Source organism: Staurois parvus, unplaced genomic scaffold (assembly GCF_062004578.1).
Source record: "Staurois parvus isolate SC_StPar_1 unplaced genomic scaffold, SC_StPar_1.0 ptg000020l, whole genome shotgun sequence".
Lineage (NCBI taxonomy): Eukaryota > Metazoa > Chordata > Amphibia > Anura > Ranidae > Staurois > Staurois parvus.
The window spans coordinates 13,377,600-13,404,805 of NW_028317816.1; the positions used below are offsets into that span (position 1 = coordinate 13,377,600).

At 42.4% G+C, this 27,206-nt stretch overlaps 1 protein-coding gene across 1 annotated transcript in view; it reads left to right on the top strand.

The window, feature by feature from the left end:
* CNTNAP2 (contactin associated protein 2) overlaps window positions 1–27,206 on the top strand; it is a 2,186,758-nt gene that overhangs the window by 2,006,345 nt on the left and 153,207 nt on the right. The window contains exon 16 of the mRNA XM_089687345.1: window positions 18,547–18,717. Coding sequence (XP_089543471.1) covers window positions 18,547–18,717 — 171 coding nt within the window. The remainder of the gene's footprint in view (window positions 1–18,546; window positions 18,718–27,206) is intronic.

The window sequence follows — 27,206 nt, forward strand, 5'->3', positions numbered from 1 at the left end:
ACACAGGGCTGGGGGACTTCAAAACATTGAGGGGGACTGAGACTTCCCTGGACTCTCCCTGTACTGGGGACACCCCATATGTGGGGAAGTGAAAGGAGCCAGCATGGGAGAGGGGTGAGTTCTGGAAATGCTGGGAATTATAGTGTGCAGGCAGCAAGGGACACCTACACAGTTGTAGTGTCAGGGGTGCCAATGGAGATCTCGTCTGTGCTCCAGGGTTGGTATCCCTGTCACAATTCGTTTTACACCCGGACAGGAGGGGTGGCAGTGGTAGCATACACAGGAACCATTCCCCTGTATTTTCCTCCTGTAGCTGCTGAATGCCCACTTCTGGTCCTCTCCATCCTGCTGGCATTCAGCAGCTGCAGGAGGATAATTGGAGAGGATTGTTCCTGTATATGCCACCACCAACCCCCTCCTCTTCGGGTTACTCTTATTTCTACTGTCTGGGCCCCATGTGTGCCTCCCTTTCCCCCCTTCTCTTTCCTGCCTGTTGCTGTAGGAGATTATTTGAGGATGGAAAGCAGAGGAAGGGGCAGGTAAATACCGTATGTCATATTTGAAGGGGGCAGTAAATATGCTATATTTACCAGCCCTTTACTTTCCTGAATGAACATAGTGAGCAATCGGTACCAATCACTCCTTTGTCCATTCATAACAGAAGCATAGTAAACTGTTTACTGTGCTTTGGTTCTGAATAAACAGGAAGCCTCAGAGCACTTCCTATTCATTCATCTGTGCAGCTGAGGCTACAGAGATGGAGGGTAAGGACTGTGTCTTCAATCTCTTCTCTCTGTCTCAAAGTGAGACATCAGGGGGTTTATTTACTAAAGCTGGAGAGTGCAAAATCAGACTCACTTCTGCATAGAAACCAATCAGCTTCCAGGTTTCATTGCCAAAGCTTCATTGAACAAGCTGAGGTTAGAAGCTGATTGGTTTCTATGCAGAAGGGAGTCTGATTTTGGACTCTCCAGCTTTAGTAAATAAACCCCCAGGGGTCTATTTAGACTCCTGATATCTCACCAAAGCCCCCCAAAAGGGCTGCTAAAAAATTGTAAAAATATAATAAAAAATTAAATTTTACAAAAGTAAAATGAAATGGTAAAAATATTAAAAAATAAAAAAACAAAAATTAAAACTACTGGCACTATCCACTGCTCTACTAACACAATCCACTGCTCTGCTGGCACCATCTACTGCCCTGCTGACACCCTCCACTGCCCTACTGACATCGTCTACTGCTCTACTGACACCAACCATGGCTCTACTGACACCGTCCACTGTCCTACTGACACCATCCACTGCTCTTCTGACTGACACCATCCACTGCCCTACTGACTGACACCATCCACTGCCCTACTGGCACTATCCACTGCTCTACTGACACCATCCATTGCTCTTCTGGCTGACACCATCAACTGCCCTACTGACACCATCCACTGCCCTACTGACACCGTCCACTGCTCTTTTGACAGACACCATCCATTGCTCTACTGACACTGTCCACTGCCCTACTGACACCATCCACTGCTCTTCGGACTGACATCTTCAGCTGCTCTCCTGACTGAGACCATCCACTGCCCTACTGACACCATCCCCTGCTCTTCTGACTGACACCATCCACTCCCCTACTGACACCAACGTCTGCCCTGTTGATACCAATCTCTGCCCTACTGAATTACACTGTGCCTTTTTAAGGTAGGCTAAATTTATATTTTTACAGTGACATTATATTTTTCTAAAGTTTTACTTTGGCCTTGCTAATTAGTTTCTTTTAAAAGGGAGATTTTTTTTATCTTGTGGTTCAGGTAGATCTCTAAGGTTAGCTACTTCTGCTCCAAGGTATTCAAAAGAATTGGAGAGGTATGTCAAAATGTGAACAGTTTCTCCAAATTTTTTTGAATTACACTCTCATTATGTAAATAAAGATCTGAAATAACTCTTTAGCCACATGGAGTATTGTGGCGTGTGGTGGGAGTATCTTGGCACATGGTGGAAACTGCAGGTGGTAGTGGGGGGCCCAAAATCAACTTTGCAACTGGGCCTAGAAGCCTCAAGCTCTGGATGACATCATCACTGTGCTGCACATTGCCTGTACTAAAAACAAAGTGGTAAGAGGGTTCCAGAAGTTCCACTCACTACAGGCTGCCTGTCACGTACCTGATAGGAGACTGAATTGACGAGGTTGGCCTCACTTGTGTCACTAGCCCTACCCCACTGAGGTTGGAACAGAGGGAGTCTAGGGACCAGGGGGACAAGAGTGCCAGTAGTGGTTGCTTGCGGCTCTTGCAGATGATGACCTTGGTAGGCAGAGTATCCTCATAGTCATCAACAGTCTGGCAGCGCGGTACAGAATCAGTAGGAAAAAGCCAAAGTCAGAAGCAGAGCTAAAGTCAGGAACCAGGAGGAACCAGGAGCAGTAGAGTAATCGGAGTCGGGTCAGGAACAAGCCGGGTCAGCAACAAAGGAATCGTACAGGAGCAAGCAGGACACAGGGGGGAGCTGAAGACCAGTCAGCACTGAACCAGAGCAGAGACCCTCTTTAAATAGCCCATCTGGTGCCAATCTTCGCCGTGCGTGTGCACATGTGCGTGCATGTGCGCAATCGCACATTCCTGCTCGCCTGCGGACAACCGGCAGCTCTTCTGTGGAATCTCTTTCGCGCATGCGCATTCCCGATCGCGATTCTCTTTGCCAGAAATCCCTTACACTGCCTGAAGAGAACTACATGGGGGCAGACTTTACACTCAATACAATGAGACTGGATTGCTGCACAGATCTGAAAGAAATACACAAAGGACACCATGAGTCCCATAGGAATATCAATGTCTCTTGTACTCAGAGAGTATTTGTTTAGTCCAGAGTTTAACCTTAAAGCGTAACTTCACTCGACAATAACACTTTAGGTCCATGCCTCTGTACCCCAAGCCCCCACCACAATAGTAATAGCAGGTTTTTTTTAGGTGGCTGCTTCTCTTTTTATTATTTAACCCCCACCAACATGTTGTTTAGCTACTTCTGTTTTTGTAGCCCTGCCCCACCAACATTTTTGCCTAGGCAATCATGACGTGTTATGCTCCCACAGCCCCCTGAAAGACCCCTATTACATTTTACAGGTGGCTGGGATGAAGCTGCATTGTTTCAATGGGGGCTGGGCTGCATGAACCCAAAAATGGCAGCAAGATGGATAGCAAGAAACTGGCCTTTCAGTTTTTCCAGGTTTAGTAAATACTGCTGGGGAGCCAGGAAGCTTTGTGGAACAATGGGCGGAATGAAGCCAACATTTTGATGGTGACTAGCAACTAGTGATTGTGGGAGCTAAGTATGTTTAGGGCTCTACCCTCTTGGGGAAACCAATGTGCTGCCAGGGAGTAGCAGGTGCACAGAGAGGGTAGGAAGGTTTTGTATCTCTGTCTGTCTGCATTGACCAGGCCAGCACCTGGACGTTACAGTGGCTGTAGAGACCATGATCTCTTCAAAGCTGGAAAATGCTGAGACCCCTGTGTAGGAATCCTGCTGTAAAGTATATTTCTGTCACAACTGGTGGAAAATGCAGGCAAATTTAGATTTCTGTCTGCTCCAAAGTAGCTGATCCCCATTAATACTTGGGTTCCTGTATGATCTTTTTGTTCTGTGGAAAATGAGCCTTTAAAAGAAATAGAACATTGTGTGTGTGGCAGGTGTTCAGTACCTGCAAGAGTTAAAGGGAAAATTAAGGGAAAGCAGGCCTTAAATTGATTGTGCAACAGTTTGCTGAAACCAAACAAGTTTGGTGTGGACTTTGTAGTGGCATGCCAACAATATGTAGTGCCCAATAAAAAATGACACATGAGCACATGAGGCTGGGCATTATCGTGCAGCAGGAGGAACCCAGGACCCACTGCACCAGCGTAGGGCCTGACAATGGGTCCAAGGATTTCATCCCGATACCTAATGGCAGTCAGGTTGTCATTGTCTACCCTGTAGAGGTCTGTGCGTACCTCCATGGATATGCCTCCCCAGATCATCACTGACCAAAACGGTCATACTGAACGATGTTACAGGCAGCATAACGTTCTCCATGGCTTCTCCAGACCCTTTCACGTCTGTCACATGTGCTCAGGATGAACCTGCTCTCATCTATGAAAAGCACAGGGCACCAGTGGTGGACCTGCCAATTCTGGTGTTCAATGGCAAATGCCAATCGAGCTCTATAGTGCCAGGCAGTGAGCACAGGGCCCACTAGAGGACGTCGGGCCCTCAGGCCACCCTCATGAAGTCTGTTTCTGATTGTTTGGTCAGAGACATTCAAACCAGTGGCCTGCTGGAGGTCACTTTGTAGGGCTCTGGCAGTGCTCATCCTGTTCGTCCTTGCACAAAGGAGCAGATACCAGTCCTGCGGATGGGTTAAGGACCTTCTTCGGCCCTGTCCAGCTCTTCTAGAGTAACTGCCTGTCTCTTGGAATCTCCTCCATGTTCTTGAGACTGTGCTGGGAGACACAGCAAACCTTCTGGCAATGGTACTTATTGATGTGCCATCCTAGAGGAGTTGGACTGCGTGTGCAACCTCTGTAGGGTCCAGTTTCCACAGCAAACCTTCTGGCAATGGCACGTCACTTAACTGACCAGATCAATATCCCAGGAGTTAACTTGATACTATACTCTGATTAAAAAGTGTTCCTTGAATTTTTTTGAGCAGTATATATATATATATATATATATATATATATACTCATACATTCAACGGCCACTTTATTAGGTACACTTTGCTAGTGCCAATAAAACATCCCCCACACCATTACACCACCACCACCAGCCTGAACCGTTGATACAAGGTAGGATGGATCCATGCTTTCATGTTGTTTACACCAAATTCTGACCCTACCATCTGAATGTCACAGCTGAACCAGTCTGCCCATTCACCTCTGACATCAACAAGGCATTTTTGTTCACACAACTGCCGCTCATGGGATATTTTCTCTTTTTCAGACCATTCTCTGTAAACCCTAGAGATGGTTGTGTGTGAAAATCCCAGTAGATCAGCAGTTTTTGAAATACTCAGACCAGCCCGTCTAGCACCAACAACCTCAGCAAGTCGTCTTCACTATATCTACATGCCATGTGACTGACTGATTAGCAATTTGTGTTAGCAAGCAATTGAACAGGTGTACCTAATAAACTGGCTGCTGAGTTTATATATATATATATATATATATATATATATATATATATATATATATATATTTGACAATTATAAATAATATTTTAAAAACTTAAAACAAATAAGATCTTCCCAAAATCTTCCTACAAAATGTGTTTCTTTTTAGCCAAAATACGTGCAATGAGAAGAAATAACTTTATATTCTTGTATCACAGTCACAGCTGGGATTTTGGGAGTCATTGCCTTGTTACCTCGGCTCACCCCAAATGCTACATCATTGTTACAGTAAAAGCAGTGTTCCTTATTCACAGTAAACATGTCAACTGTAAGCATCTGTTGAGTAGAAGTTACAGCTAATACAAAGCATACCCTAATAAATAAATGCAACAAAATTAAGGTATCATCAGTTACATGCTGCTTTTATTTGCTTACAAAAAAAGCTTGCTGTTTTCCTTCTCATTTTTTTTTTTAACTAGACCCATCAGCTATACATGTCACAATAAAGCAGCACATAATTGATACATGGATATTGCACCTCTGATTAATTAGTACTGCTTGTGAATTTTTATTCCTACATTCACTACAATAGAGAATTGCTCTGAGCCTTTACAGTTTTGTAATTCATTGACTTCTTTCAATTCTACTTTCCCTATGTACTTTTTAGTCTGTTTGAATGCATAACCTGGTGCATTAAAGCATTTTGTAAGCCAGGGTGGGGGGGGGCTACCATATAAGTGGACCTTTTACACCCCATTCACACTTGTCATTAGACTTTGGACATCAAAAATACATGGCCAAACCCCATGTTTTCCAATGACAAACATTTATGCGACTTAAAGTTGCAATGACATCAGAGTAGTTCATGCACTACTTTGGTCCGACTTTCATGTAACTGGAGGGCCATAGACTTCAATGTTAACCCTTAAAAGTTGCACCCAAATTTTTTACAAGCAACAGTGGTGCAACTTTGCAGCAGGACAAGTCCCAGCCAATTTGCACCCATCCAAAGTTACATCTAGGTTATTTCAAAGTGGCATCAAAGTTGCACCAAACTTTGGAGGTGCACAAGTGTGAATGGAGCCTTAGTGCAAGATCTGCTTTAATGGACTATTTCACCTTTAAGCTTCTTCACACCACCTTCAACAGCCATTGTCGTGCAACAAAATGCATGGTGTGTGTTGCGCTGCTCTGGGGAAAAATGCAGACACCACCATTTTTTTTTTGCCTTGCAGCCAATAATTTCACTGCAGTGCACTGTGTCATGTCATTTACACAAGTTTCACCCTCTGAAGAGCAATCCATAGCAGACCACTTTTCAAAGACTGTGCACCGTGCTATGTGTTGCTCTATTTTTGGCGGCAAACCTGCAAACATTTTTTTTTAAAGTTTGTGATTCACAAAGATTGCTGATCCTGGAGATTCCCCATCAATCCATGGAAGCAGTGGTCCTAAACCTCATCCCTACTTGAAACACAGATCTGCTATGGAAACTCTCCTAAATGTATGTTCTCCACAAGGAGATTTCCAATACTACGTGCAGGTAGCAGACTAATGGCATGGCTGCCTACCAAGGGGCCACATTGTAAAAAGTAACATTCAGATTTGGCATAAACGCCAATCAACCTTCATAACAAATATAAAGGTAGGCTATGTGGTTGCACTTTGCAAAGTTATACTTTGCAAGGGAATTTGCCTCAAAGCTTAGTGAACGAGGTAAAGCTGTGCTTACTTCCATTATCAAATCATGTGCTAGCAAAAGTGTTTTTTTTATTTTCCTTGCATATGATTGGGTATTCTTTGTAAAGTGTGACTTCACCACATTGACTAAGTTCTGGGACAAATTCCTTTTAAAGTGCAACTTCCCTTGCAAAGTGAACAGTCTATTTGCCTTTAGTAAATCAACCCTTAATTATCTAACAGAGCACATTTATTACAACAATATTATATTATATACATCAAGTACTTTTAGCTCTATGGATGTCTCTTGTTAATTTTCTGTACAGATTGTACCTATATCTAAATATGATATTTTTTTCCTTTGAAAATCAGATTGCTACATTTAAGGACTAAATATGCCCTTAAAGCGGAGTTCCAGCCATTTTTGTGCTTATTAAAAGTCAGCAGCTACAAAAACTGTAGCTGTTGACTTTTAATAAACACACACTTAGCTGTCCCAAGGTCCAGCAATGTATTCACCCGCATAGTCCCTTCTCTCCTTCTGTCCTCCACGGCGCTGGCATCTCTACTGTGGGCACCAGGCTGTGACAGCTTGCGGCTTCACAGCCTGGTGCCCACTGTGCATGCACGAGTCGTGCCTCCTGATTGGTCCTTTAGTCTCCTGTGACCTGTGAAAGTTCCCAGGAGACTGCGGGAGCAAAGAGGGGTCCGAAATTCCAGGGTAACTCGCCGTGGCGAACTGAGCTGGAAGTGGGAGCAGGTACCTGTCAAAACCAGGTATCCGCTCCCCATGAAAAGGTGCCAAATATGGCAGTGGAGGGGGAGAGGAGGCTAATAAGCAGAGCTTCTGCTTTTGAGTGAAACTCCGCTTTAAATAAAGAGATTCCTTAGGTGAATACTTTATGAAAAAGAATAACTGCGGCAATGCAGGTTTTTTAATGTATGGCTAAAATCAGACTATAAACGGCATAATGCATATGTTGTATATTATGTCCTACCTGGAAGTGCTATTGTTCCTTGCCAGCATGTAGGTTTTTATTTGTGTTACAGATGAAGGCAATAGAGATATTGAGAGTTCTGTTTAAGGCTAGCAAAATTATGTCTTCATTGAGATGATTTGCAAGTGCACTAAAATTATTAGTGATAAATACAGTTCAAGTTTTTTTTTTCCTATTTTTTTATAGAACTACCAACTGGGCAAATAGGATTTCATATTCTGTTCACAGTCAGTGTGCAATGGCTAAGGGTGAACTTTCAGCTAACTTCTAAGAGGTGTTAGCAGTATAAAGAAGTAGACTTTGTTATGAGATTTCATCATTTTTTGAGCTCAGGTCAGAGGCTGACATAGAATCTGTGCAGATCTGGGAGTTTGGGGGCCATTTATACTTTATGAGGGCCAGACATGCATTTGGTTGGTGTTTTCTGTCTATTTTCAGTTGAAGATTAAGTCACGAGAGTTCAGAGTGTCAAAAAGGCTGATTTTTGCTTGTATGTACTCTATCTATCTATCTATCTATCTATCTATCTATCGAAAAGAGGTAATTAATGGGGATATGATCACCATGTATACAGTGAAGAAAATATGTATTTGATCCCCTGCTGATTTTGAGTGTTTGCCCACTCACAAAGAAATGATCAGTCTAAAAATCGAATGGTAAGTGTATTGTAACACTGAGAGACAGTATAGCAACAAAAAATTCAAAAGAAATTCATGTCTAACAAATTATCTAGCTGCTTGGCGATAGTTTGGTAGCCCAATCCAGCCTTGTGTAGGTCTACAATCTTGTCCCTGATATCCTTGGACAGCTCTTTGGTCTTTGCCATGGTGGAGAGTTTGGAATCTGATTGTTTGATTGCTCCTGTGGACAGGTGTCTTTTATACAGGTAACAAAATGAGATTAGCAGCACTCCCTTTAAGAGACTGCTTCTAATCTCAGCTTGTTACCTGTATGAAAGACACCTGGTAGCCAGAGATCCTGCTGAATGATAGGGGATCAAATACTTATTTCCCTCATGAACATGCAAATCAGTGCATCATTTGTTAGACATGCATTTCTTTTGAATTTTGTGTTGCTATTCTGTCTCTCAATACACCTACCATTCGATTTTTAGACTGATCATTTCTTTGTGAGTGGGCAAACATTCAAAATCAGCAGAGGATCAAATACTTATTTCCTTCACTGCAAATACATAAGTGGTCCATGTAGTGAGCTTGGTGTAGAGTTATTCTCTTTCAGGTCAATACAGAGGACAACTGGGCACTTTTAAAGTGTTACTAAACCCAGGATCCTGCATTCACTATATCTGGTCTCCCACAGTACACAGAACATGGAAATGCAATTATTTAGTAAATATAAACGGCTAAATAACTTTTCTCATCAGCAGTTAGAGCAGCCTTGTGACTTCTATCAGTGTCCAGCAGAGCACTGGTTAAAGCTTGTAGGAGGAGTTTTCATTCTACTCTAGGAGGGTGCAAGACCCCTGACCTCTGTCTGGACACTGCTGATTGGCCCTGTGCTGATCACATGCACTCTCCCAAGAAAAAAAAACCTCTCTAGCAATACACACTAAACTGAGCATATGCAGAGTGATTCCACACGATATGTCTTATCAGGAGATATGAGGGGGACACTGGAAAAAGGGAAGGATCAGAGAAGTCAGGGTCAAACAGCCTTTTTACACAATGCAGAGGATTAACCCCTTAGGTTCCACAGTGAGTATAACAAGCATGCTTTACTGCATATACAGACTCATGTTCCTGTTGTGGGTTTAGTAACACTTTAATGTCTGAAGGAAAAGAAATGTAACCTCTACATACAAAAAGGTTTCTTCTCAGTAAAAGCTATGAAAATGTGGAATAGACTGTCTCAAAAACTCTGTCTGATCAGCTCAGTAGATTGGTTAAAAAAGGAGCTGGATGCATTCCTAAATGTACACAATATAACTGGATAGTATCATTTGTAGGTAATACCACCTTGGATTGTTGGATTGTTGATTCAGGGATAATCTGATTGCCTTCTGGGGACCAGGAAGGTATTTATCTTTCCCCTGCTGAAGCAAAATTGACCATCATTTTTAGGGCTTCCTCTGGATTAACCACGGGTATAGGATTGTGTATATATGTATTCCTAGTTATACTGTTATTTATTTTTTTCTATTGGTTGAACTAGATGGACTTGTGTCTTTTTTAACGTAACTGTCTATCTCCTACCAAACTATTTGCTTGTTGGATTTTTTTTGCAGATTTAATTTGTGGGAATTAGGAAAACCTTGCTGAAGCAGGAGTAGTATTGTTAGGTGGGTGTGAACTATTATGGGGAAATCTTGTCATTGAAATCTGTAAGATAGCCTTTGTCAATGTTTTTAGCATAGAGGAAACTATGAAATAACTTTCTGGACTCAAGGAACCCCTAAAAATAATTACTGCTTATTGCTCAAGGAACCCCTGGAAACCTCTGGAGGAACCCAGGTTTGAAAGGTTACTCCAAGAAATACTGTAAGATGCATTAGCAGGTTTCTCATCTCTCTTGTGATACCACATGATATCATTAACCCCTTCGCGCCGACGTCACACAAATATGCGGCCTCACAGAACTGGGCTTTTTTTCCGTAGGGCTGCATAATTTCATACCTGTTTCCCTGCTGGGAGCGCGCCACACAGTGCACTCCCAGCACAAAGACCGGGGTGTCACTGAGAGCCCTGAGTCCCGTTCTAACGATTGGGACCCGGGACTCCCGATTCTGGGTCACATGATCGCTGTGATAGCCTCTGACTGGCTATCACAGTGATCAATCACTGTATAGTTCACCCCCACCCCCTTGGTTTTTTTTCTCTATGAATGGAGGAGAGAGATACATTGTATCTCTCTAACTCTTTGCATACAGAAAAAAAAATTGTTAGATAAAAAATCGGAGCTGGAGAGACATTCAATCTCACCTGTCCTTGTGTAGTGGTTTTATAGGTGTCACACCCCTATTTAATAAAAAAAAAAGCAAAAAAACTAATGGGGCTTTTCAGGGCACTATACTATATGAAAATATAAAGATGCACAACATGAAAACACTAGATACCATCTAATGCTTTCATATTGTGCATCTTTATATGTTCATATGGTATGGTGCCCTAAAAGCCCCATTAGTTTTTCTCTGTTAGGGTTTTTTTGCTTTTTTAAAAAAAAAATATATTTGTTAAAAAATTAAAAATTAAATAAATAAATATTTAAAAATAAAATAAAAAATACCTAGATCAAGGTTTGATCTAGTTCAGTGCCAGGGTTAGTGCTTGGGTCAAGGTCAGGGTCAAAGGTCACGGCCAAATGGTCAGGGTCAAAGGTTAGGATTTTTTTTTTATTGGTATCATTGTCAGTTAGTGTCAGTGGCAGTGTGCTTTAGGTAAAAAAAAAAACAAAAAAAAAATGCACACTATTGTTTCTGGGCTGCACTACGTGTGCAAACAACAAATAACACATATAAGGTATCGCTGCGATCGCCAAGAGCTGGAAAATTTATTTTGGGTTGTTCTTTGGTTGTAGGTTATGGTAGCAACAAGAAACACACAGCTAAATTACAAAAAATTATTTGTTTTTACTATTTTGGGCCAGTTTTCCTTTGATAATAAAAAAAAATCAGGAGATATCCACTACCATTTACCACCAAATGAAAGCCAAATTTGTCCTGAAAAAAAACAAGGTATAATTTACCTGGATGTATAAAGTAGTTGTGATGATATGTACGGTTTTACTAACACATGTCATCATTTCAAAATTGTGCTTAGGCATTAGGTTTGTTTTACCCTTAGGCGTGAAGGGGTTAAGCAATGGTGCAGGCACTTTAAAGGGGATAAAGGGGAGTGAGTCATAGGCTCCCAATGGCTGAACGAAAGGTGGAGTAGCCAAGAAAAGTTAAGTAAGTTTCTACTGGGAAAAACAAGTCAAGTAAACAAGTCAAGTGAACTTATTGCTTTACTGGACATGCGCAAAGCAGAGATTAACTTTAAGTGTTGCAAAGTGTGGTCTTTGGCTAGGCTATGCTTTCTAGAAGGGGCACACAGATCACAATTTGTATTGGCGTTTGTATTTCAGATGTGCATTTCTTTGTTCTCTTAATTCTCAGCCCTCAGTAATTACTGAAGGTGCTATCAAAATCCTAGATAATTCCATTTCATTGTTGCTGTTAGTATGAATATTAGGTAATAGTGCTAATGAGTTCAGTAGTGACAATAATGGCTTACAGTATTATCATTTTTTATTATCAGTAGAAAAAAATGTAAAACCGTATAATAATTTTCTTTTACATTGACTGTTACGGGACATGGTGCCCCATATGTAATAAATACCTGCGCTTTGTTGTATCTACAAATTGATGTAGTTATACCATAATCCTTAAGAAATTGGTTTGTTTTATTGTTTTACAAAGAGGGCCGCAGTAATGTGTTTCACACTCTCTTTTCCTGTGAAATAATAAGAGTAATTTGTGTCTTACACTAACCTTGGTTGTGATATTGATGCTCACTGCAGGGCTTTCTTTTTGTTTTGATAAAGAAGCGAGATCTTTTAAAAGCTGATTTTAAAGTTTCATAAAACTGGAGATGAAAACAAGTCACGCCATCCATCTCGGCTTGACTTTATGATAAAGTTTAGGTGATTTAAAGCTTCTGCATCAAATTGATATTTTCTTCCATGCTAGGTCAACATAAAATACAAATGACATAAAAATGAGCTTTTTATTCTTTTCACTCCTGATTTTTAGAGGGACAGATGAAAACCGTTGGTTTGCAATGAAATAAGAGATTCTTTGCACTCATGATGGGTGCTAAACACAGTCCAAGGTTCTAAATGTAGATTTGCTGCAAGGACTCCATTGCATTTCTCCATTTGTAATTTATTTCTGTGGCACGCCTTCGTCTGAAATGATGGCACACTGATTTGTTGATGCTTTAGACTAAAATCAAACTACTGAAACTTAAGGCAAAGGAAGATAAAATATCTGATTTACAATTTTATTCTAGTACTTTTCTTTCAATGTGGGGTTTTGTATGCAAGCAATTCCAAAATACGCTAGTGACTTAAATAGATTTGGACTTTACGGGTTAAATTGAAGATCTGGTGTAATTTAAGCAAGCTCATATTTTGAAAACTTTTTTGAGTACCCTAAAGCTGTTTCTGGGATGATGTTGATGTTTTTATGTTTTTCCATAGTTATGACATTTGGTTAATGCCTAACTCTGGGCTATATTTTAATGCACATCAGCAGTGAAAATTAAAAATCAGATTAAAAGGGACAATAATATGTAAATCTTTGGGTGTCCACCAAATATTAACCAAAATACCGTATTTGCCGGCGTATAAGACGACCCCCAACATTTCCACTCAAAATATAGAGTTTGTTATATACTCGCCGTATAAGACTACCCCCTGATAGGGGTTTGACTGCTGGACATTTTCTATGCTGTATTGTACTGTACAATGATGCAGTACTGTGGTTGGCTGTTGGCTGTATACAAAGCCTGATTGGATTGGTCCCTGCTCCCTGTCTGCCCTCCCTGTCTCCATGTCACTAGCAGCAGTCTGGTCCGCCCTTGAATCCATATTATGGATAGTACCAGTATTATAGTACCGTACCATATATTAATACCAAGTGACATACGGTATATTATGACCTGATAAGAGATTTGGATAGGGAGTATTTATCAAGGTATGCATAAGAAGGGGGGAGGGGGCGAGGAGAAAGTTGTAAAATGTATAAAAGTATACCCCTGTGTGCATTTATTGTTACCGGTTTCACATGAGTGCCATTAGTATTAGTATTAGTGCCATTACAGTACCTGTCATTGTCACCATTGTACGGCCACAACGCGACCGCAGCGCCTCCGGCCAGTCCCTGCATCTCCCTGTAATTGGCACTAGTGCTTAAGTCCGCATGTGCGAGCTCTGCGTAGACAAGGGGCGGGCCGGAGCGCCGCTGCTTCCCACCGAGCAGAACGGGCTGGTCACGCCGAAAAGGCTGGCACCCCTGTATCGCTGCTGATGCTCGCTGCAGCCACGCTGATGACCCGCTGGATTCCGCGCGATACTGGATGGTATGTAGAATCAGGTGGGCGGGCATCGGGAGGCCACTATGGGCACCGGGCGAGTATCGGAAGGCCACTATGGCAGTTATGTCTATCCCAACTGAAGTGCACCCGGCAAATAAGATAACACCCCCACTTGGAGGCATGTTTTTCAGGGCAAAAAGTCATCTTATACGCCGGCAAATACGGTAATCCCTCTCCCTCCCCCACATCCCCCTCCTTTTCCCCTCCACTCCATTTTCTTTTTCTTTTTTTTCTTTTCTTTTTCTTTCCCATGCTGTTTGTCCTCCCCCTTGTCCTCCCCCATTAGAACTGCTAGTAACTCCACTTGGGGCTACCAGCTGGCCTGGTGCAGCACTCATGATGCAAAACTACTAATACCCTGTCTTTTTGTTTACCCATGAAGCAAATTGCCCTGTCCTTACCACTTGGGCTTATTTTTGACCCTCGCTATGGCTCCAAAATTCCAGCTCAAAAATACATCTTCAATAGTAATTTTCAGTTTCATGTTTCTACATTATGACCTTTGAATAAAGGCCCTACAATGCTTCTTGCTTTTGAGGCTTTGGATAATTAAGGGCACAGGTATCAAACTGGTGGCCCTCCAGCTGTTGCCAAACTACAAAACCCACGAGGCATTGCAAGAATGACAGTTACAAGCATGACTCCCAAAGGCAGAGGCATGATGGGACTTGTAGTTTTGCAACAGCTGGAGGGCTGCCAGATTGATACCCCTGATTAAGGGGATTTGTTTATCTTGATATTTGCTGCTTTTGTAATATGATATGATGGTTGATCGTTGTTTTGTTACACCTATGCGATGCTCTAGGCCAGTGATGGCGAACCCGTGGCACGCGTGCCACAGCCGGCACGCCGAGCCTTATCTGTGGGCACGCCAGGAGAATCCAGCGGCGCGCTGTCTTCCCGGCTGTAGTGTGCGTGACAGCCGGGTCCCAAGTGCGCATGCACAAGAAGCAGTGCTCTTTGTGAATGGTAAGGCGGTACCTGGGACACATGACAGATCCCAGAAGCCGCCGGACCAATCACAAAGCGCAGCGCTTCTCGCGCATGCGCACTGGGCATCCGGCTGTCCGACGAGCGCCCACACTACAGAAGCCGGGAAGACAGCGCGCGGCTGGATAAAGGAACAGGTAAGATAAAAAAAAACTCTGCGGAAGTAAAAGCGGGTACCTGTCAAATTCAGGTACCCGCTCCCCCTCCCTCCCCAAAGGTCAGCAGTCATCTCTGTACTGTCCGCAGTCTCTGGTCATCCCTGTGCTGTCTGCAGTCTCTGGTCATCCCTGTGCTGTCCGCAGTCTCTGGTCATCCCCTGTACTGTCCGCAGTCTCTGGTCATCTCCTGTACTGTGTCCGCAGTCTCTGGTCATCCCTGTGCTGTCCGCAGTCTCTGGTCATCTCCTGTACTGTGTCCGCAGTCTCTGGTCATCCCTGTACTGTGTCCGCAGTCTCTGGTCATCTCCTGTACTGTGTCCGCAGTCTCTGGTCATCCCTGTACTGTGTCCGCAGTCTCTGGTCATCCCTGTACTGTGTCCGCAGTCTCTGGTCATCCCTGTACTGTCCGCAGTCTCTGGTCATCCCTGTACTGTGTCCGCAGTCTCTGGTCATCCCTGTACTGTCCGCAGTCTCTGGTCATCCCTGTACTGTCCGCAGTCACTGGTCATCCCTGTACTATGTCCGCAGTCTCTGGTCATCCCTGTACTGTCCGCAGTCTCTGGTCATCTCCTGTACTTTCCGCAGTCTCTGGTCATCCCTGTGCTGTCCGCAGTCACTGGTCATCCCTGTACTGTGTCCGCAGTCTCTGGTCATCTCCTGTACTGTGTCCGCAGTCTCTGGTCATCCCTGTACTGTGTCCGCAGTCTCTGGTCATCCCTGTACTGTGTCCGCAGTCTCTGGTCATCCCTGTACTGTCCGCAGTCTCTGGTCATCTCCTGTACTGTCCGCAGTCTCTGGTCATCTCCTGTACTGTTCGCAGTCTCTAGTCATCTCCTGTACTGTGTCCGCAGTCTCTGGTCATCTCCTGTACTGTGTCCGCAGTCTCTGGTCATCTCCTGTACTGTCCGCAGTCTCTGGTCATCTCCTGTACTGTCCGCAGTCTCTGGTCATCCCTGTACTGTGTCCGCAGTCTCTGGTCATCCCTGTACTGTGTCCGCAGTCACTGGTCATCTCCTGTACTGTGTCCGCAGTCTCTGGTCATCCCTGTACTGTCCGCAGTCTCTGGTCATCCCTGTACTGTGTCCGCAGTCTCTGGTCATCCCTGTACTGTGTCCGCAGTCTCTGGTCATCCCTGTACTGTCCACAGTCTCTGGTCATCCCTGTACTGTGTCTGCAGTCTCTGGTCATCCCTGTACTGTGTCTGCAGTCTCTGGTCATCCCTGTACTGTGTCTGCAGTCTCTGGTCATCCCTGTACTGTGTCTGCAGTCTCTGGTCATCCCTGTACTGTGTCTGCAGTCTCTGGTCATCCCTGTACTGTGTCTGCAGTCTCTGGTCATCCCTGTACTGTGTCTGCAGTCTCTGGTCATTCCTGTACTGTGTCCGCAGTCTCTGGTCATCCCTGTACTGTCCGCAGTCTCTGGTCATCCCTGTACTGTCCGCAGTCTCTGGTCATCTCCTGTACTGTTCGCAGTCTCTGGTCATCTCCTGTACTGTGTCCGCAGTCTCTGGTCATCTCCTGTACTGTGTCCGCAGTCTCTGGTCATCTCCTGTACTGTGTCCGCAGTCTCTGGTCATCTCCTGTACTGTCCGCAGTCTCTGGTCATCCCTGTACTGTCCGCAGTCTCTGGTCATCCCTGTACTGTGTCCGCAGTCTCTGGTCATCCCTGTACTGTGTCCGCAGTCTCTGGTCATCTCCTGTACTGTGTCCGCAGTCTCTGGTCATCCCTGTACTGTCCGCAGTCTCTGGTCATCTCCTGTACTGTGTCCGCAGTCTCTGGTCATCCCTGTACTGTGTCCGCAGTCTCTGGTCATCCCTGTACTGTCCGCAGTCTCTGGTCATCCCTGTACTGTGTCTGCAGTCTCTGGTCATCCCTGTACTGTGTCCGCAGTCTCTGGTCATCCCTGTACTGTCCGCAGTCTCTGGTCATCCCTGTACTGTCCGCAGTCTCTGGTCATCTCCTGTACTGTGTCCGCAGTCTCTGGTCATCCCTGTACTGTGTCCGCAGTCTCTGGTCATCCCTGTACTGTGTCCGCAGTCTCTGGTCATCCCTGTACTGTGTCCGCAGTCTCTGGTCATCCCTGTACTGTGTCCGCAGTCTCTGGTCATCCCTGTACTGTGTCCGCAGTCTCTGGTCATCCCTGTACTGTGTCCGCAGTCTCTGGTCATCTCCTGTACTGTCCGCAGTCTCTGGTCATCCCTGTACTGTGTCTGCAGTCTCTGGTCATCTCCTGTACTGTCCGCAGTCTCTGGTCATCCCTGTACTGTGTCTGCAGTCTCTGGTCATCCCTGTACTGTGTCTGCAGTCTCTGGTCATCCCTGTACTGTGTCTGCAGTCTCTGGTCATCCCTGTACTGTGTCTGCAGTCTCTGGTCATCCCTGTACTGTGTCCGCAGTCTCTGGTCATCCCTGTACTGTTAATTAGTTTGCACTACTGTACGAGTTGTTTTTTCTAAACCAAAAGCTCGATATTCAGGTTTCATTGCAGTGTTGGCACTTTGAAAGAAATAAGTTGGTTTTGGGTTGCAGTTTGGGCACTCGGGCTCAAAAAGGTTCGCCATCACTGCTCTAGGCCCTTGTGCCCATTTATATATCCTCTTGCTTTCTTTTCCAATAAAGCATTTTGTGGACTAAACGAAAACAGTGACATTTTGTCATCTATTGCTACAGAGTGTATATTATTCTATATTAGCTGTTTTCTGGAGATGAGGCAGAAATGATTTAATTATTTTTTTTAGATATTAACTTTTTTTGTGGCTTAGGGTTTATTGGTACAGATATTCTAATAAAGGCAGTTTTGCTATTTTTGTAACAGATAGTAACTGTACAATAATACTGGTTTCTTTGTTTATTATTTTGGAATAGTCTGGTTTATTTTTGGAGGGCACTTGAACCCTTACAGTTTAGGCCAGGTTCACACTCATAAACTGAGATTAGGCTGTTATGGTAGTAGAAAGAAACATACAGCTACATTTTTTTTTAATTATTTTTTTTTTTTCAGGTTTGGGACACTTTTTCTTTACTAATAAAAAAAAAATCATAAGAGGTGTGTTACATTTACCACCAAAAGAAAGCAAAATTAATCCTCAAAAAAACAAGGTATAATCCACTTGGATGAACAAAGTAGTTCACAGTTTTACTAATACATGGCAAAGTTGTGTTCAGGCCAGGGGTGGATTGACAACTCATGGGGCCCCCGGGCAATAGGGGATCATGGGGCCCCTGTGTCCTTACCCAAACTCAAAAAAGCCTATGAAAAAGGTACCAGGGGCATCTCATGGGGCCCGCTACTGACCCCGGGCCCTCGGGCAGTGCCCGAGTTTCCAAATGGTCAGTTCGCCCCTGGTTCAGGCATTAACATTTGTTTTACCCTTAGTCACTAAGGGGTTAAAAATGAAAGGTCTATAAGCCACTGATGTATAATGTTAGAAGAAAGTGAACGCTTTCCTGTCAATGCTAAATTGATTTTCCCTTTGTCTCACCCTACAGAAAACTACTGGAATGCAGTCTCCTTCATCGCACCAAACTCTTTCCTTCATTTCTCTACATTTCAAGGAGAAACCAGCGCTGATATCTCATTTTACTTTAAGACCTCTGCTCCAGATGGAGTATTAGTCGAAAACAGGGGAAACACAGACTTTATAAAGATAGAACTAAAATGTAAGCTCTTTTTTCTCTTTGCTTAATGTGTGTGTGTGTGCAGTCTATTAGCACTCTACCTATTTTCTTAAATCATATGTATTGTCAATACATATCTTTTTGTTTAGGATATAGTAGAGAAGGGTTGTAATTACTGTCAGTTTTTGTTTATGTGTGTTGTCCCATTGTGGAGATTTTTTTCCTTCAATTTCTTTCTTTGAGACACAGCCAGTTGAGGCAATAGTCACCACAACAGGTATCTCTATTGGAAGATTTACCCCCACTTCCTTTTCTGGTGACATATGTAAAACATTGCTTTCCCATCATTTTCTGTCCCTATGATAATGGTAACCTTACATTTTCCAAAGCTCTGGCCCCACCCCTTCTCACCTCCTGAGCCTTCCTATTGCTTAGCAAGGTTTCCTGCCACATTAACCACTTCCTGACATCATTGCTTACTACTTGTGAAATCTGTGAATGATCACTTAGGTCACATGGCACAAGACTATTCACAACAGCCTTCTACCATGTGACAAGCTGTGACCAATCACAGCTCTCACAGTATTTCTCAATGGCTGCAAGAATGGAGCCAGAGAGAAGGAGAAATGATTGCTTTTACAGCCTTTATGGGTGTAAAAGCAATCAGTGTAAAAAGAAAAAAAAAATCTTCATCACCCCCACAAGTAGTACAGTGTCACTATGGTGACACTGTACTGCTAGGGTGACAGTATGTTAAAAAAAAAAAAACATAAATAATATAAAAAAATAAAATAAAAATGTAAAAAAAAATAGAAAAATTAAAATTTTTGGTTATTTTTTTTTTACTAAAAAGATAACTGAATACATTTTGGCCAAAATGTATGAAGAAAGATTATTTGCATAATTTTATAAGAAAAACACTTTTTTGAAAAAATAGTTAAGCACTAAAAGTCAAAATATACTGACTATAGTATTCTTTATCATATAATATGCTATAACACTATGAATATTACATCTATAGAGGCAACAACGCCTTGTTCTCTTGTGCCAAGCTGGAAGAGAATATTCATTGTATTCAAATGTACTCTGGTACATGACTAGATTTTGCCCTGCATTAACCACTTCAAGTCCAGACACTTTCACCCCCTTCCAGTCCTGGCCAATTTTCAGCTTTCAGTGCTATCACATAAAACTATCACACTTTGAATGACAATTGCGCGGTCATGCAACACTGTACCCATATGAATTTTTTAGCATTTTTTTGAGACAGATAAAACTTTTTTTTGTGGTATTTATTCACCGCTGGGATTTTTATTGTTTTGCTATATAAATGAAAAATTCCACAAATTCTGAAAAAAGTGTTTTTCTTATAAACGTTTGCAAATAAATAATATGTCTTCATAAATCTTGGCCAAAATGTCTTCATCTATCTTTTTAGTAAAAAGTTTATAGTTTATAACCAAACATTTTAATTTTTCCAAAAATTTGTTTACATTTTTATTTTATTTTTTTATATTATTATTTATGTTTTTTTTAACATACAGTCACCCTAGCAGTACAGTGTTACCATAGTGACACTGTACAACTTGTGGAGGGTGATGAAGATTTTTTTTCTCTTTTTACACTGATTGCTTTTACACCCATAACGGCTGTAAAAGCAATCATTTCTCCTTCTCTCTGGCTGCATTCCTGCAGCCATTGAGAAATACTGTGAGAGCTGTGATTGGTCACAGCTTGTCACATGGTAGAAGGCTGTTGTGAATAGCCTTGTACCATGTGACTTCTGTGATCATTCACAGATTTCACAAGTAGTAAGCAATGATGTCAGGAAGTGACATCTTGTTTACTACTATTCATGTGATCATTGATTGGCCAATCAGTGATCACATGAACCGACCTCACACAGAGGTCCCATACAGTGATCTGTGTTCTGCTGTGTCCTCTGGACACAGTGGGCACCGATCGCGATGCAGCTACACTCCCAGGGAGCGCACACAGGCAATGGATGCAGGGGGACGTTTAGAAACGTCCACCCGCAACGGCAGAGCTCCCGTCCACCTGTTTATCTACATGGGCCAGACAGGAAGTGGTTAAAGGAGTTCTATGTTCAAAGCATACACTTTAATTTCATAACATCAGCATTGTAATAACAATACAAACAATAGTTATATTTGACAATCCAATATAAGCTTAATTACCCCATTTAATGCACCCTAATGATTTTTCTGCCAATTACTTGTTTCTGAGGAAGTCACTAAAAATAACATAGAAAAGTTATAATTGGAGCACAAGCTGTAAACCGCAAAGCTATTTTTTTTTTAATTTTCTTATACATTTTACATGGCAGAGACACAAAATTTAGGAATTATATAAAAACAAGATCAAGAATGCTATATTTGTTAACTTTGCATTGTATGTCATTCTTAATCACTTAAGCTCCGGAATGTTTTACCCCTTCCTGACCAGGCCATTTTTTTCTATTAAGCACTGCGCTACTTTAACTGATAATTTAGCATTAATGCAACACCATAACCAAACAAATTGTATATCCTTTTTTCACACAAATAGATATTTCTTTTGGTGGTATTTGATCACCACTGAGATATAAATGAAAAAAGACAGAAATTGTTGGGAAAAAAAACAATATTTTGTGCTCTAAACATATCCAATTAAAAAAATAAGGGATTAACTGTGTGCCTAGCAATGTTTACTCAGTGTAATGTGTGCTGATTTTACTTTTACTAGCAATGTGCTAGTTTTTACTCCCTGCTGTGTAGGGAGAAAAAAAGTACATTGTTGCTATCTGTAGAGAGCTATGTGTTGTTTACCAAAACAGGGCTCTCTTCTGTCATATACGCAGCGGATCAGTGGATCCCAGCCATAAATCATTAACTGGGACCCATTGATGGGCTTGTGCTGCAGCGAATGTCAGCTCAATTTTCTAGAAGAAAACCACAATATACAGGTACATTGCTGTGCCTGGAGGAAAAAACCTGCCTCAGTATACAGTATGTACTGCAGTGGGTCAGCAAGTGGTTCATGTACATTACAATGTTTTTCTTTAATTTCATCAATTCATTTTTATGTGTAGTGCTACCCCCATAGGTGCCCCTGGATTAACTGGTTCTTTCCCAAAACAGCGCAGGAGTAACAGGAGAGGGGTTGGGGTGGTATGGGATAACCAGGAAGGCACACTTCATTAGGTACAAATTCTCTGAGCAGTCTTTAAAACAGTAGCCAAAGGGAAAGACAGAACCGAGACTCTGTATGAGCAGCCTCAGAGAAAAAGCTACCGCTGGCCCCCAAAAGTAGAACAGCACTAGATTCTTGAGCTTGGATCAGTACTCACAATTTTGCATGGCGCAACTCCCAACTTCCGCCAGGCACTTTTCAGTGAGTCCACCAGACCCAAATTCTTAACCTCAGAAGTAATAAGAAATAAGCTCTCCAGCTCTGTTGTTGCTGGGACATTAATGACCATCAACAGGGCTGCCTCAAAGGGGCAGCAGCCCCTGACACTGGAAACTTCTCCAGCATGACTGGACCAGCCACCTACTGGGCACACCTTCCCAGGGTTGGTTGAAGCCCAATAAATACTATTTGACATTCCCAGCCTCCTATGTTCTGGAAGCCTTCAGAATGCAGGGGAAAACAATCAAACCTGCAGCCTGTGAAATCCAGAACAGTCCAAAAAAATCAATAGCCACCCCAATGACTACATAGGAGCCAAAAGCTAAATTTACCATGCATCTGATACCAAGAGGGTGCTATATGTGATTATAGCTTACTTAAAAAATCTCCTTACATGTTGGGAGTATTGCCTGTCTACTGGCCATCTCTTTCCACAACTTCCTGGATATCCTGAATGCTATGCAGCTTCTCCTCTGCTGTTTACTTGCTATTTCTAAAGGACTAAATATCCCATGGTACCTTGCTGCCTACAAGCTGTAATTTCTGTTCTGACTCCACCTCCTAAAACACCTCCTCCCAGCACCTCTGTAGTTCAAAAGAAATAAATGTGTGTTCAGATTAACAAAGTAGGCTAGAAATAAATGAAATTAAGTTTGGAAACTAATATAATAATTAAACATTTTGGTCAAAGATATACTTTAATTTCAGACTTTCTAGAAAATACAAAAAAATTTAGTGATTGGATGTTCTAAAAAAATTTTATGGCTAAAAGTGTTTTTTTAAAGGGGTACTGAATTTTAAAAGCTGTGCCAAAAAAAGTTGGCCGAGGCAAAGCAATAGCCACCAGTATTGTCTAAGCTCTCCCTCCCTGCAGCTAATATTTCCCAAATAAAATGGTAGTGGTTTTTTACTTGTACCTACAGAAAAGCCTATAATAAGGCTTACCTGTAGGTACAATAAATGTCTCCTAAACATGTGGCATTTAGGAGATATTCATGCTTGAAGTAGGTGGTGACATCACTGGCACATGCGCACTGTGCCCTGAATGGGTAGCAGGCTGAGTGTGACATGCATTCAGAGGGCTGTGCTGCGAATTTAACTCCCCTGCATAGTTACATTATTGCAGCTCAGCCATTCAAATGGGTGGAGAGTGTGAACCCAGGTGAAGATCGGGTGAAGGGGGAAGCAGTAACCGCAGTGACAGCATGTCGTTGGAGGGCTTCGTCTTAAAGTAAGTCTGTCACTATGGCTTAAACCACCCAAGGGCCCACATTTTTTTTTAAATTCAGGAGTTTACTACTACTTAAAAGTGCTTCTAAAGGCTGAAGGTTTTTTACCTTCATGCAGCCTATGCAAGAAGGTAAAAAAACCTTCAGTGTGCAGCTCCCCTCTCAGCCCCCCTTACCCAAGCCCGATCTCGATCCAGGGATGTGCACAAGAGTAGCAGCTCTCCCGGGTCTCACCCTCCTCATTGTCTCAGACACTGCAGTTGGAACCACTGGGAGCAAGCACGCACGAGTGCCCCCAGAGCAAGTGCTGATGGGGGACCCGAGAAAATGAGGATCAGGGCTGCTCTGTGCAAAAACATTGCACAAAGCAGATAAGTATTACATGTTTGTTATTTAAAACATCTGGACCTTTAGTGTCACTTTAATAACTTACCATGTCTTGTTCTGCACTGTCTGTATGGAGGCAACCATTTTGGTAGAGATAGGATTTTGCTTCAGCATTGAGTACAGTGAACAGCGCAGTAGAGATATCATCAACTCTCACTCAAATTTTCCAAAGATTAGCAGTCAGAGGTGCCCTATATCTAATACTGCAGCGATACAGCCATAAGACTGTAGGCACAGGTGTGCCTAGGCACATTCACATACCAGAAAGTCCACTTCTAGGTTTCAGGTAATAAGGTTCAATTTGCAGGGTATTGCTTAGGCACAGTTAACATTTCTAAAGCTAGGTTCACACTGCGATACAATTTTGATCCAACTTTCGGTGTGATTATGTAGTGCTATCCAAACAACTCAGCCAAGCTCTACTGCTATATTGGTAGAATGGGAGTGGGGGACCCATGCATAGGCTGGAATGCTCACTGAAGAATATATAACGACCTTGCCGGCAACACGATCCTTTCTTGACAAACAGTCTTTATCAGTACAACACGGACTTGATATGATCCATAAAAGCTGACACGTTTCGGCCAAAGCCTTCCTCAAAGCATGTATGCCGAAATGCATCAGTTTTATGGATCATATCATGTCCGTGTTGTACTAATAAATACAGTTTATGAAGAAGTGATTGCGTTGCCGGCATGGTCTTTACATATTATGTAGTGCTACTTGGATGCAACTTTGTTGCAATTTTAAAAAGGATTGTATATTCTATGGAGCCAAAATCACGCTGGAATCGCACCAAAGCAGTACAGGAACCCTTTCTGAAATCACACTAGTGTGAACCAGGCTTAAATGTTCCCTATAGCATAGCAAAGCATCACATTTTAAGTTCAGGTCCGCTTTAATATGATGGTGGTATATTATCTTGGGATATTTGTACTTTCAAGGTTAAAACAAAGATACAATAGGTCAAAGGAAAGTTATTTTAGGAAGCATGTCTTCTAAATTGGTGCCTGCAGCATTGGTACCTATGTTTGCTCAGCATGGTACTCCCCCTGCAGCTTCGCCCTTGTTAACAGCTACAGAACAGTTGGTGAATATCAAATGTCACACAGCAAGGTTTTTATACACCTCAGTAATCCTGGGACGCGGAATTAGTTTTGGGCATCTAACTTTAATGGAATGCTAAAAATGCTAGCTGGCACCCATTGAGCTTTTCAAAGACCTTTTATCGAATCATTTAACTAGATTTTATCTGCTATTATGTATTGTGCCAATATGTATAATAAAAGCTTATTTCCCTGAAAACTGTAATCATAAGAATGAATTGACCTTTTACATCAAGCCAGAATCTTATTTCAGCCACATGAAAAACATTGTCATGTACATTAAGAATGACACAGAATGCAATAGTAACATACATTGTACAGTATATAACATTATTAATCTTGTTTTTACACGATCCCTAAATTATGAGTCTCTGGCACATTAAATATTTTAAGGTCATTTTAAATGTAGCTTTTGTCATTTACACTGTCTGCGCCAACTGTAGCTTTTCTGAGTTAGTTAAAGGTGGTTTCCTAAAAAACAAATAATTGGCAGCAAACCACGAGGGCCGTTAATTCGAACAGTTTAAGTGGTTCTAAAGTCTAGGTGCTTTTTACCCTAATGTGCCCCACTACCCCCCCAAAAACACTTTCCTGGGTCCTCTTTCAATCCAGTGATGTGCCAAGCTGCTGCTGCTCTGCCCTCCCCTCTTCCTGCTCCTACAGGCTACATTGAGAGCAGTGGAAGCCAGTGCTCCTGCTGTTGTAAGTCAAATCCTGTGATGAGGCCACGGGAGGCATGGCGGAGCCACACTGTGTGTGTCTATAGACACACAGCAGGGCTTGAGAGCATGCCCGCTTGGGTGCCTCTATAGTACTTGGCTTGCTATGGGTGACACTTATAAGAAGAAGGAGGGGAAGGCGCTGGTGGAGGACCATGAAAGACGAGGTAAGAGACCGGCTCTGAGCAATATTATTGCACAGAGCAGGTACATAAATACAACCTCTTTTTTATTTTAATTTTAAAAATTGCCTTTAGAACCACTTTAGGGTTGCCTTGAGACTACACCTATACATAACCTTCAACCTCTACACTAATCCTAACCTCAAGGTAAATGTTATCCACTTCCTCCAACCGTACCTTTATGGACTTATGGGAAACCCTTGGAAATGCCATTGTTGACTTTCATGAGCGTGAAAGTTCCAAGGTTGTTATCTTTACTCTTGCTTCACTACTCAGTAAGTCACAAACTTTGAACAAATATGCGGACAGTGAAGTGTTGGCACACCTAAACTGTATACTCACTGCCAATCCGTGACTCACTTTACTTTGGCAAAAGTCAATTACACACAATCAGGATAAGCAAATTAGAAAAGTCACCTTTCTTTTTACCTGACTAAGAAGCCTCCAACTGTAGGTGCACTCACAAGCTCCTATTACTAGTTCTGGAGCAATCAAATGCACAGCAGAATGTAAAAAAAGAAAATTATTCACATGTATACTGTAAAATAGATGATGCATTGCACCAAGTCAGTTGACTCCAAAAAAATATCTGTATGCTCATTTATTTAAATGAGATAGATAAAAAGAGGAAATGACTTAGCTGTTGATACAAGATTGTCCAAACTGCCAAGAGCCTCACATGTCTATTCTAGAAATTGGCTATGATAACCATCAACACATACTGTATTCTTCAGTATTCCCAGTATGAGGTTACTGGATATTGGGCACTGCCTCTAACAGGAAGCAGGTGCTGCATATTCTTAACTAATTACAGCTGATAATTAAACTTTTGACCTTACAAGGCAAATAAATGAGGAAAACACTTAATCAAAGAAACATAATTATACAATGTAAAATTTTGTATAATATGTGATAATGTATTCATTTTTAAGTTTATTGTCATTGCTAACCATGGTTATCACCCTTATTGGTGATGATATTTTATATTATATCTGTACTGAAAATAGCAAGATCGTGTGTTAAGCATTAACAGTTTTAATTTTATTACAATATAACATAGAAAATACTAGAAGTATGCCAATCACAGATTTTAAAAATGGTAGTAATAAACTTGCTCTCTCCTGGCTCTCATCCTACCTGTCACAACGCTCCTTCAGCGTTACCTATAATGCTACCACCTCCCCCTCACTCCCCCTCTCTGTTGGGGTCCCTCAAGGCTCTGTCCTCGGGCCCCTTCTCTTCTCCATCTGTACCTCCTCCCTTGGCCAACTCATACACTCTCACGGCTTCAACTACCACCTCTATGCCGACGACACACAAATCTATCTCTCAACCGCCCACCTCACCCCCTTGGTCTCAGCCCGAATCACACACCTACTGAGCGACATATCAGACTGGATGTCGCTCCACTTCCTTAAATTGAACCTCTCCAAAACCGAGTTTCTTGTCTTCCCCCCAGCCCGGACACCACCCCCCATTGATTTCTCCGTCACATCC